The following is a 13277-nucleotide window of genomic DNA, read 5'->3' as shown; positions in this document are numbered from 1 at the left end:
AGACTCGGCACCGAATGATCCTGAATTCACTGGTAGATCAGACCACACTACCCGTTTTCAAGGTGTGTCAGATCGCATTACACAGTATCACACCCTGAACAAATTTTGAGTGGTGATGCAATGCTTTTCAACCCCGCTGAGAATCGTCACTATCACATCGCATACTAGGCAAGAGCGGTGTCGCGTCTGATACTGTGAAATGCGTACTGATACACACCTTGAAAACGGGTAGCGTGGTCCGATTTACCGGTGAATTCAGGATCATTCAGTGCCGAGTCTGGTAGTTGGGTGGGCCTGATATAGGAAACAAGGCAGCAAAGCTGTCAAATGTACAGACAATTCACATAAAAAAAGTGCACAAAATAATGTTTGGCCAATTTCGATTCACTATAACATAATGCTTTAAAATAGCATAATCATTCTTACTCTCTTGCATTATGTACCACAGGTAACATGGACATTGAAAAACTAGTCAGTGATGCAGTTCCATTGGATAAACAAGTCACTGAAAATGCTAATGTGTGAAAAATGAAAATTTCACACACACACACCCACACAATGACATATAGCCAGCATTTGCATTTAGCCAAAAATCAAAAATCAATGAATAAAGCGTATATCACCATGGTCAGTCACAAAACATCTCTAGGTAAATATAATAAATGCCTTACAATGTAACAGCACCATTGCTCTCATCTAACATACATATTTTTCAATATGCTATATTGATGTGTATATTTTATTTAGTTAAAATATCAAAATTTTTAAAAAATAATAATTAAATATCACAGAATAGCTGTTTTCAAGCTTTACCTTAAATCCCTTCAATTGTATCAGCACATAATTAGAAAAAAATCCCATGTTCAGGATGGAGATAATTATGTTCACTTCAACTCTAAGATAAATGAGCAAAACTTAAGTCAAATACGGATGGATAATCTCCACAATGTTGATCATCATCATTACATTGTTGTAAGGCATTTTCTACTGTCACAACTCCTTTTAATATTGACATCTTGATCTTAAAAACAAATTAATATTGTATTATTATGATACCGGCCAATTAATTATAATTGAGTCAAGACTACAATCAGCTATTTTTTCAATTCAGAATGAATCCCTCTTTCAGCATATCTTTTGCCTCTGCTATAAAGGTACAAGATCCAGTATAATATCCATTGCCACTCACTTCCACCACAACAGCATCATGTGTTCCTGCCTTGCAACTACGTATAGCTTTGCCAGTAAATCTAGACCTGAAAACATAAAATAAAGAGTTTTTAAATATAATAGGTAACATTTGTGCTTGGTTACTATGATGTATGAAAGACTGTGTAGCAATCACAGTAAGTCATCATCATCATCATCATCTGCTGCCTTCCTCCAATTAAGTGGAACATTGACCATTGCCAGCATTCACCATCTTAGTAAGTTCTGGTCCAGTCAAGGCCATACATGGCTCAGATAGGTCCATAAACAAGGAGGATTGTACCTTGCAATGTGTGGCGATGCAAATGACAAGAACAACAGTCAACTGAAATGAAATTTAAATAATTGAAAGACTCTTAAGTAAAAAAACAAGATTATTATTTTCTGAAAGGATATTTTGAGGACATTAAATGTCATTAAGCCCAGAGTTCCCAGCTTGGCATCAATAGCATGTTTCATACTTTAATAATTTACCATTAAATTTGTCTATATCTTACCCAGTACAACCATTTTCAAACGCCCTCTCTTGGTCAATACTTATCAGGCCCTTGGCAAACTGAAGAGCAATACGTGCTGTTACTCCAGAACCAGTAGGACATCTGTCTACCTGAAAAAAAAAAAAAAAAACACACAAAATGCCATAAATAAATGAATGAACAGACAGCAACACAGAAAGATGGATGTGCAATCTAGAGCCTTTTACCAGACTTTTAACATAGGTATTTGTAACATTTACTTCCAAAGATGTAGTTGATACCTGTAACATAATAAACAATATCGAATATACTAATCTATAACCAGTGGGCTTGGGATATGCAATGGTTACTATGCAGAAAATTTTGTTAACTCATTTTTTAAATTATTTTGAATAGCGATCAAGAAACACGTAATTATATAATACTTACCTGTCTGTCAGCAAAGACACAAATGTTAGCAGTTGGTTCCTGAGAAAACTCTTCCTTGCCATCAGTGACAATGGTTCCATATAAGAAAGCCAGGTCAGGACTATCTGGGTGGTGGAGTTTCACAGTGGATTTTACTGCTTCTGTAAAATTCATAATAAATTTCAAAGAAAAATGATGACAGTGTTAAAATTTTTTTAAAGTTGTCTTATTTGAACTACTGTACTTGAAATCCTACTTACAACATAGGCATATATAAAACATTATAATATTTATTGAATGTGAGTTTTTCAATACTTCTGTCATTGGGGTCCATATCTTTAAGTTTTATTGCCAACCATAATTATTTCAATCAATAACTAGTCTAATGCATACTGAATGGCCTTCTACAGGTACAGTTGGTCAAAATGAAAAAAATAAATAAATAAATAAAATCCAACCAACAGACATGTATTTCTATAGTAATAAACAAAGACTACTTTGTAAGAAAAAGAATTACCTGTAACTTTTGAGGCTGCATCAACTATTTCAGAAGTTTTGTTTGTTTGGAAGTTGAGACCCAATACTTCTGTGGTAACGAATGCATAGAATGCTCCTCCATAAGCTATGTCCACCTGGAGTTCACCATAACCTGGGACAGACACTTTAACATCTGGGAAAGACGATGATAATTGATATATATATATATATATATATACGGACCCATGGAATTGATATAAAAGCAATGAGAAAAAAATCCAAGTTCTCTCAATTATTATTTTTAATTACTCATTCGTATGGCTTGGGAATAGTGGACCCCCAGATCAACAGTCCCTTGGAATGGCAGAACTTGGGAACCATTAAACACCCTTTTGAGAATTGTGTGTCAATTTCAGGTACTGTATAAAATCATGAAAGAAATTATATTTTGAAGAAAATGGCAAGAATGACAATTTTACCTGCAGCAAATAAAAAGGAGGGCACACTGTGAAACCTCACTCGCCCAGTTTCTCCTAAGTGATTACATTCAACAAAGGCTTTCACCAGGCCACATGGACATTGGATATTCACCTCAGTCTCGGGAGGGGACGGTTTATGCCTTGCAAGCCCCTTATCAAGAGCATAGCGCCCCAATGCAATCACTGCATGGCCACACATAGTGCTATACCCTTCATTATGCATAAACAAAACTGCCATATCTGCTTCAGGGTTGTCTGGTTCTATGAGAAGCGCGCCATACATGTCGAAATGCCCTCTTGGTTCAAACATGAGAAACTTTCTCAAAAAATCCAAATTTTCTTTTACGAATTTTCGTTTCTCTAATATAGTTTCTCCTGAGATTTTCGGATACCCAGATTCTACAATTCTGAGTGGCTCCCCACCTGTATGCATTTCTGTGGTCTTAATGACTAGATCAGATATATTCATAACTGCTATTGACCCATTAGAGCCTGCGTCATCAAAACAAACGGCAGCCATTCTGGAGGGAGACCGGAATCGTCTGCTGCGCATGAACAAGCCATGTCTGTAGTTCAGTTTTCGTTTTCTGTATTTTCTTTGATATTTAACCGAGCAAAATGATGAATTACTGCAGGTTATTTGATCGAGAGAAGATAACTAACTTTACAAGCGTTCACAGGCTGCCTGCAGTGGTAACAATCCATGGTGAAGGAACTAAAACCATAAACGAAGGAGAGACGGCGAGGTGGCTTTGAATCAAGACTCTTCGGAAAAGTAAAGGATAAAACTAATTTATTTTATAGCAAAGAATGAAGAGCCAGCGGTGCAGATTTTACCATAAAAGAAAAAACAGTAGAAAACCAAAGACCTAGGTGTGTACATTTGGGGCGCACGTACACTACATATATATTTAAAGTAGTGCCCAAAAAGTTTGGGTGGAGAGTGTGTTAATCAGTTAAAACGAGTGGAAATACCCAGGCAGGGTTTCGACTTTTATAATGAAGACTCACCTATTGCCTTGGGTGTAATTTGTTATCAGTTACGGTGCTCTCTAGATTTTATCGGCTGTCACCTACCTCTTTAATACCTGGTTAGCATTATTGCCAATTAGTGTCAAGGCTATATTTGTACTGTACACAGCTGAGCTGGGCCAATTAAATCAATAACCTGTATGAGGGGCATTTGGAAGTTAGTGGCTTAATTTTCGATTTGGTGTAGTGATAAGAGTAATTTTATTTTGCAAGTAAATTCTACCTCAGGTGTAATTGACATATAACCTCATGCAATGAATTTGCACTTTCCTCTGTAAAAATGTTAAATTCTGCTCCTTTCAACTGTAATGTTGTAAGTTACAATACGAATAAAAATCACTATTGTCATCTTTCTATTAATTTACATTTAGGAAATTGACTGGCATTTCCCACCAAGCCACACTGATTGGACGCAAGTAAATTATAAAAAAAAAAAAAAAAAAAAAAAAAAAAAGATATGAAGATCAATTCATGAACTGAATTATTGTTATTTTACATTGGACATCATAAATACATAAGTGTGAAAAATGCCTTGCTTCTGTGAATGACTGAATAATAATAAAATCCTAACATGTTGCTTATATGAATGATTGCATGGTGAATAATAAACTCTCTCAAACAACAATCTTGTTACATGTACTTTCTAATGAACCAATATGAAGTACAAGAATGTTGAAATAATTTCTGACAGCCTCACGATGTAGAGATAAGTCATAACTGACAGCAATATTTCATGTCATACTTTATGACAATCCTGCATACATTCTTCCTTGAGTCCACAAGGGTTTATCCTGATGATCAGCTCAAATTTCTCCTTATATCTATCCTTTATGAAAAAAGTTGCTTCTATGTAAGGTTAAACTTATGATTACACATTAAACTCTCTCAAACTATAACTGTTATTACCCAATGAACAAGAAAAATGAAGTACAAGATAACTGAACTTTCTTCTGACAACACGATGTTGGATATATAAGTAGCATTTGGTAGGATTTCATGTTTTTAGACGGTCTTGAGTTCATATTGGTCGATCCTGCTGAGCAGCTGAAGCTTCAGCTTGTATATACCCTTTTCCCTTTGGTGTACTTGATCGCGATATGAAGTTTATTTTATTTTATTTGGTTCACCTATATTACCGCTACTATTCCTGTCGTTCATTCCCTCCAGCATGGCCGCGGGACTAGTGTTACGGAGCAAATATGACGTCACTGTAATGGGTTAATTTCGTCATTAAAAGCCATATGCAACTTTCTGTGATACTCCCTCTAATTTACCGCTCTCCACGTCTAAACCTCGTTATCGCGCAAAGTTTGTTTTGCAGAAACATTTATGTCAGAAGAGCTGTATGAAACAAGACAGGCTTAAGCAATTTAAGTAAATTTTGTCAAATATAATCAGTGAATCACTTTCTTTGACATAATTTTAATACTTTCTACTATTTCATTAAATGTCTCATCACCAGCATTGTTTGTGCCCGGGTTTGACGCAAACATAATTAATGGAAATATAAAAACGTCGCTGTATCTCCTCTTGATGCGATTAACATCAATGATGCCGAGGATGCTGTGGGGAGTTTGTTTTCGTCTAGCATTGGTTTCAATTATATCACAGACTTGTGTAAGCACTGAAGCAGGTAATGTCTGCTCTAACCCAATTTAAAAAGCACGATCCATTTCCTGTAAACATATAAAAGCATATCGAGACTTATTGTGTTTGACATTGAAATGAAGAGAATCAGTCAGAACGGGTGTCGGGTCATGCAGCTTTCTGAGTAGTTGTCTTCTTTGAAAATATTAACAATTAAACCAATTTACCTGTCTTAATCAGAGTTATGTTGATAATTTTAATGTCATTCTTTCAGATGTAATCCCAGCTCCATGTCGAGGGCTTTACTGTGGAAGAGTGCGACATGAAGATGGGTCATTTGGTGACTGTGGAGTAAGTTTTAACAGAGCCGAGTATAACCCTGATTTTACTGGTTTTTTTGTCATATATGTTTTCTGTTTTTGCATGAAATCCTAGAGCAGAGTATTGATGAAAAGCTTATATATCATTTTTTTTTTTATATAATGAAATTGAAGCATTCATTATTATAACAGAAATCAAGCCCTTGTCAGTTTTTGTGGTACATGTATTTTCTTAGGCTGCGTTCACATGAAAAATCTATATTCTAAAAATCTAAAAATCTATTTGCGGTATCTTGTGATCACGGTCTGTGCCCTGAATACCCCGCGGCCTAATTACTGGCAGTGCCAAGAATTAATTACAGCTTTGGAAGTAACCAGCTCGCGCTGCCCGTAATTACGCCGTGGGGTATTCAGGGCACAGACCGTGATCACAACATACCGCAAATAGATTTTTAGAAAATAGAATTTTCATATGAATGCTGCCTTTGTATTTTAGGCAGTATTTTAGAGGTACTTAAAACTAAGACCTGTAACCAGGGGGCAGGGGGTCAAAAGAACCACCCTTTTTGTCAGGAAATGGCCCATTCTGCATAAAATTTTATCTAGGTACACAAAAGTTTCATAGTAAATGGTCCACTTTTTCAGTTTTAACCCCCTTTTGAATTTGTTGGCTATGGGCCTGATCATAGTGATGGTTAAAACATCAATTGGATAATATTTCATCATTCTGGTTTCTTCAGGCATGCCCTCATGGCCAGAGACCCAACAACTCAGTGTGTTCACCTTGTGAGAACACTCCACCTTTGTATGACTGGTTGTATCTAGGCTTCATGGCCATAGCCCCCTTAGTCTTGCATTGGTTCTTCATAGACTTCACCAATGCTAGGAAAGTGTAAGTGTGTATATGAGCTCATGCCAGCTTACCTCCACTTAAATAAAATAGAAAGTGATAGCTTTATTTAGTCGAATTATCATTTGGTATTTATTATGACAATAATTTCAAATTTTGGCTAAGACAAGTGGATGATTGAGTGAGTTGATTTGTATTCTGATATAAGTTTTTGATATAAGTTCAGCCAGATTGAACAATTTTTGTTTGGTTGATTTTAATCCAAATTTTTCATGATAGAATACAAATAAAATATCCCAATCACAACTGCAATATACATAGATGTATCATGTGCATATATATAATTGTGTATTGATATCAATTGTCAAACAAACTGTGGTGTTTTGTTGCTTAGATTGTTGAAATTAGAGACATGTTTTATTTACAATTTCATGCCACATTGTATACTTGTTTCAGACATGGTCTCTTGGTGTTGCACATCTCGGCCTTTTTGGAATCCCTTTTAGCTGCCGTCATGACTTTGCTGGTCTCTCAGCCTCGAGGCAGGCTCAGTATCTCGTCATGCCATGTAGAGAGACTCAGTGACTGGTACACCATGCTGGAAAACCCAAAGATTGACTACACCACTACTATCCACTGTACACAAGAGGCAGTGTACCCATTGTAAGCAGGACAGAACAATGTTTCTGTGTCCTTCTCTCTCTTTAATCTATTTTAATGTTTGTAACATAATGTAGTTTCTCATTCTCTTACTAGTTAGTATTGTAATATATCACAGCAATTGCTATTGGCTTTCAGCCAAAACTTTTGAAATTTAGCTAGGTTATCCCTCCATGATCACCTTGTTAGACCCCATTTCCAGAGATTAGATCAATCTACTTTAGATCGACCTAACTCCCTGGGGGTTCACGCTAAATAGCTGTCAGCCGAGCGGACACGAAAGTTAATTACCCCCTTACAGCTTGTAGTAGGGGGGACGGACATTTAAGCCGGATTATCTGAAAGTAATCTAGTGAGACTCCCCGCGGGGATAGATCGATCTAAAAGCTCTGGGAATACAGCCTTAGATACTTGCTGTTGAGATGTATATATATAACTTCATGGTAGAGGAGGGGACAAAGATTTTATTGTATTGTAATGTTTATCTCTGCTTTTTTTATAGGTACACCATAGTGATGATATACTACGCCTTCTGTTTGGTCTTCATGATGCTTTTTAGGCCTGTGATCTCAGCAAAACTTGTTGGAGGAAAAGGAACAAAGTCCATATATGCAGCTTTATATTTCATTCCTTCATTGGTCGTTATACAGGCAGTGTTAGGTGGCTTAATGTGTAAGATTTCAAATTTGCAGTATATAAAAGTGCATTTTTGAATGTTCGTAATGAGCTTTTTATGCAGTGAAGAGTATGTGAGACTTAAGTAGACAGCATTTTGCCAAGGAGGTGTTTACATGTAGATATATTTTAATACAATATGCCAACTAAAGGTAACTTGTCATTACTTATGTTTATTACTTCAAATGCTTCTTAATTGCTACTCGGTGTTAAAATGGGAGTTATTTTGTTATCTGCAAGTTGAAAACATAATTTGTTTTTACTTCATTTATCATGTTGCCTTGCAGATTATTCATTTCCATACATATTGGTAGTTGTGTCCCTAATAACTCTGGCCCTGCATCTAGCATCATTTGAAGATCAGGTAATGTAGTTGTCCATTTGCACAAGATATTGCTATATGATATACAAAATAACATTTTTTGTGCTGAAAGATGGGTATTCATGAGAGATGAGACGTGTATGTAAGATTCATTTTTTTAAAAATGTGACATCTCCCATGCTTCTTGTTATAAATATATATATAACTCATCTAAACCATTGTTTTCCAGGATATCAAATCCTTGGTCAAATCCAATTTCACAGTTCCTCGTAACCTGGCAGTGCTGGTAGGACATTGGTTGTTACACACATACGGAATAGTATCCATCACAGAAATGAGAGAGCCATGGTTACATGGCCCACTTCTGGCCTTGGTGCCATTGCCAACACTGTATTACTTACTGACTGCTAAGTTTACAGACCCAGATAATTTAAATGTGGTTGATGGCTGACTGTCAGTAATAGAAAGGAGGTAAATATTCGTTTTCTCTCTGGCACCTGCTGGCAGGGCTTGCAATTAACATGAAGCTGTTCCCCTGAGAGGTGACTGGAATACAGAAGAGAGACAGAACTGTTAAGTTTCCAGCAGAACTAGTGTTAAATGAGGGGCAGCAGATTAATATTTTTGTGCTGCATTAGTCTTCATTCTTGAAAAGCTGCAAGAACAAGAAGGGATATTTTTGTGTTTTTATTGAAATGGAGAAACACTGAGATTTAAACCAACAGAGCATGAATTTAATTGTTAAATAGAGGATCAGAGAGGTGATACCGCCTTAGGGTAAGGTACCACCAGCTGGAATAAGTGCATTCATATGGAAAACGACAAAAAAAGGGTCACAACTGTGCTTGTAAAGTATGAAGTGCCCCCCTCCAAGTTACATGCACACCACCCAAAATGAAATGACAGATTAAGCCCTTAGACCAGAAGTCACTCCCATGCTTTCAGTATATGGACCTAATTTTTGGTATTACTTCATGTATAAAATTGAAATGAATCGACTTGGTTTCCCTTAAATAATTCAGATTTAATTTTGGAAAATGAATTTACTTTGTCTACAAACATGACAGGTTATCCAAAATGAGTATTTGAATAAAGATGGTGACATAAATGACAAGGTGTTCTGCATGGCTTATTTCATATGCTTTGTTGCAGTGCTATTTGGCTAATACACAGCGAATACAAACAGTGTATGATAGCCAGAAATCCCTTTCATAAAAGCCTTAATTAGAAATGGCAAAGTTAGTAACTTTACAAAGCAGGCATGATGATCTATATGTTGTTAAATGTTTGAAAGTTATAGGGGACATTAAGTGAACCACTTGCAGTGCATTAATTTGCCAAAAGTGAAAAAATACTCGCACGTCAGAATTGAGGCACACTACGAATTTTAACATTCCAAAACTTTGTATTGCTAGATTTGCCAAGATGCGAATCCCCTGCATACTCCAAACTTTTAATGTGTGACCTGAAATGCATTAAACTATTCTAAAGAAGTTGATAGATTTACTATTTTCATCACAGAATTATTTTGCTTGTTTTCAGTGTTAGTTTACTTTCATCACTCTCTTTAAGTACATGTACAATCCAACTTTTAGCTGCAGTATCCTTTTTATTATTAGAATTAATTTGATTGCCATGAACTAATGTGTTCTGCATTACTTCAATATCATGTATAAAACAAATCAGTTTGTTTTGCTATAACTCAGATTTTTCTTCTCCCCCTCCCCTTCCTTATATCATGGATGCACCAGGGATGATGATGATGATGATTAAGCTCTTTTAAAAATAAGGTATAACGATAATATTGCTTTCATGGTCAGGACTACCAGACTACCAAACGCGGCACCGGAGGGTCCAAAATTCACTGGTAGGTCAGATCACGCTACTGGCTTTCAAGGTGTTTATCAGTGCACGCTTCAAAGTATCAGACGAGGCACCCACCTGGTATGTGATGTGATAGCGATGACGCTGAGCAGAGTTGGAGTGAGGTTAATGTGAACGGATCATGCCGATTTTCGAAAGCAACCTGCTTCTTTACCAAACAAAGCAACTCGGTAAATTTTAGGTGAAACAAAAATACAGATATCGGGCGAATGTCATGTGTACGACAGCAACGGCGACGACATGGACAGACAGACCAATCAGAACGTATACAGACACTTAATTACAGTGTCTGTATATAAAACGGTTTGGCAAAGCATTTCATTAGAGTAACAGGTATGTTGTCCTGCCTTAAATCCACAATTTCTTTTGTGGTTGTTGGGTGAATCAAAAGAAATCCGCTGTCTTTGCATGAGTATTTTACTAAGATCCAACAGATACACAAACAACTGTACATCTCAACAAAAGTTTTTCAGTTTGACACCCACAGCAAATTTAAACTATAAATTTATGCTAGAATAAACTAATGTCTATACTGGCATCATCCTAAAGTTTTTGGCTTTGGCATCATTGTCTAGTTACTGCTTTTCGAATGGCCTTACGAAAATCTGGCGTTCGTACAGCATATATAAATGGATTCAATGCAGAGTTAACAGCAAGCAGAATTCCCAAACAGAAGCGAACATTTATAGCAATAACTGTGTATTCCAACTGCATTAGTGCATGAATTGCTATAAATAATATAAAAGGGACCCAGCAAACCAAATAACAAATCTCAATGAGAGCAACAGTCTTACAGAGTTTTATTTTCTGTGAAGAAATCTGTGTATGTCTGTCAATAGATTGATGAGGTGTCAGTATTCCGTTGTCATTTTGAAGTCCAATTCTGTTCATTTGTTTTCCGATTTCCTTTATAATTTTGGTATATAGAACCAAAATGCTGACTGTTGACAGGATGAACGGTAGTGATATAACCCAAGTAATAAAATCCTCTTTCAGAATTACAGAAAATTCACAACCATGGGATTTTTCAAAGGTCCAATCCTTGTGCCACATAAATGGTAACAGAAATCCAAGTATGAATGCAGGGATCCAAATTAACACAGTTATGCCATAAAACCATTTTTTCATATCACAAGTATGATACTTCAGAGGATGGAACACAGCATAATATCTCTCCACAGTTAGAACCAACAGTGTTAAATTACAAGCGCTTGAAGGGAAAACCAACAGTGAGTATCGCAAGATACATAGGGTCAGAGACTTGAGAGGTATAAAAATTGATACGATTTGAAAAATTATCTGGAATCCTAATAACAAGTCTGCCACTGCTAGATGTATTATGAAAATATTGCCACGTGTTTGCAGTTTCTGCACACATGCATAGGTGATGATGACCAACAGATTTCCAAAACATATGATGACCATGACTAGCGCAAGTGCAAACACAACCAATACTTTGTATAATGTTGTCTGGTAATAGTATGGACCATTTTCATCTTCAGTATTGTTATCTGCAAAATAAAAGTCATCCTCAGTCCCATTAACTGGTACCATTATCAGGTTCTTGTTATCCCTTTGGAAGTATATACCACCAGTTGCAGCTTTCTTTACCTCTCAGTAGGTAAAAAGGCCTGCTGTTCAGATACTCACTCAATGAATATTCTCCACTAAAATCTAAACCCCTGTATTTTTTAGCATTAGGCAGCAAAACTAGCCATAGCTGTTAAAGCTGCGCACATTCTCGTTGAAAATCCATTTCACCCACTCTATAACTCGGCTCTAATACAATCTGAGTTTATTATCATGTCAGGGAACATCTTATTGTGTTACTACAGACAATGAGCTGTCTAGTTCATTGCTACAGCTACATCTAATCCTAATGCAATACAACAATAAAAGTGCATTTAAATTATTAAACATCTGCAGATTGCTCCAGGATATCAGCATAGCATTTTCAATCACCCTAATGTATTTCTGACAAGAACAAGGTGACAGGTCATCAATAACTTTCAACTGATGCAAGTCAAAAATTATCCATTTCACACATTCTGCTTTTATGATCATGTTTGAAGAACCGGAACATGTACTACCTTAAAGTCATGAGTTACCCAATCTTAAAAATGATGGTATCAAAATTAAACCCTTGCACTTTAATCCCTTGGTATAGTTATATATAGCAATCCACCTAAATTAGCATTTTCTTCCCTTTAAAAACAAGTACATAATTGTGCTTCTCTTCTAAATCCCCATTCAGAATGAAAGGGGCCATTCAGAATGAGAAGAGCTGAGTGCTAGCTGGTCTACGGACCCAGATAATTTAAATGTGGTTGATGACTGAATGTCAGCAATAGAAGGGAGGTAAATCTTCGACCTCCCTCTGGCACCTGCTGGCAGAGTTTGCAATAGCATGAAGTTGTTCCCTGAGAGATGACTAGAATGCAGGGGAGTGACAACCATTAGGTTTCAAGCTGAATCTGTGTTCTTATTTACTATCAGTTGTGTCTGATTGCAGATATTTGCAAGTATTCAAATTCTATCTCATCATGACCGTAGCAAAAAAGATCGTTTGTTACATTTACGGAGGCTGAAAACCTGGATTCATAATAATTTTACTCAGTTCAGTCATGTACTCATCTTTTTTTTTTTTTTTTTGAATTAAACAAGTGTTGAATGAGGGAAAGCATATATTTCTAAACTGCATTAGTCTTCATTCTTGAAAAGCTGCAAGAACAAAATGGGATATTTTTGTGTTTTTATCCAAAATATAGCCAAACAATAAGATTTAAGCCAGAGAGCATGATTCTAATTGTAAATGATTAAATTTTGAACTATAAAAGAAAAGTGCAATTTTTCTAAAATGTGAGGCAGGACATTGCAGTTAATTTTTTTTTTTTTTTT

The 13277-nt window shown here is 36.1% G+C and overlaps 3 protein-coding genes across 3 annotated transcripts; 1 reads left to right on the top strand and 2 right to left on the bottom strand.

Annotated features, from left to right (window-relative positions):
• Positions 1 to 1084: 1084 nt before the first annotated feature.
• Positions 1085 to 4497, bottom strand: LOC106170700 (trans-L-3-hydroxyproline dehydratase). Its single transcript, XM_013550671.2, has 5 exons — positions 3050 to 4497; positions 2611 to 2763; positions 2115 to 2254; positions 1707 to 1816; positions 1085 to 1256 (listed from the first exon to the last, which is right to left on the bottom strand). Exons 1-5 carry the CDS (start codon positions 3600 to 3602, stop codon positions 1103 to 1105), a joined length of 1110 nt encoding a protein of 369 aa, XP_013406125.2. The 5' UTR covers positions 3603 to 4497; the 3' UTR covers positions 1085 to 1102.
• A 1092-nt stretch (positions 4498 to 5589) lies between these two features.
• LOC106170726 (JNK1/MAPK8-associated membrane protein) lies at positions 5590 to 9603 on the top strand. Its single transcript, XM_013550708.2, has 7 exons — positions 5590 to 5714; positions 5943 to 6019; positions 6729 to 6880; positions 7295 to 7501; positions 8001 to 8170; positions 8461 to 8537; positions 8725 to 9603. Exons 1-7 carry the CDS (start codon positions 5615 to 5617, stop codon positions 8944 to 8946), a joined length of 1005 nt encoding a protein of 334 aa, XP_013406162.2. The 5' UTR covers positions 5590 to 5614; the 3' UTR covers positions 8947 to 9603.
• Positions 9604 to 9660: 57 nt separating this feature from the next.
• On the bottom strand, positions 9661 to 13128 carry LOC147763669 (octopamine receptor beta-1R-like). The gene has a single exon (XM_087006477.1). It carries the CDS (start codon positions 11931 to 11933, stop codon positions 10944 to 10946), a length of 990 nt encoding a protein of 329 aa, XP_086862603.1. The 5' UTR covers positions 11934 to 13128; the 3' UTR covers positions 9661 to 10943.
• Between the last annotated feature and the right edge of the window lie 149 nt (positions 13129 to 13277).

Source organism: Lingula anatina, chromosome 2 (genome assembly GCF_051362555.1).
Source record: "Lingula anatina isolate TDL-2025a chromosome 2, LinAna3.0, whole genome shotgun sequence".
NCBI classification, from domain to species: Eukaryota; Metazoa; Brachiopoda; class Lingulata; order Lingulida; family Lingulidae; genus Lingula; species Lingula anatina.
Note: the sequence above shows the minus strand (reverse complement) of the source record. Positions and strands in the feature narration are given on the sequence as shown.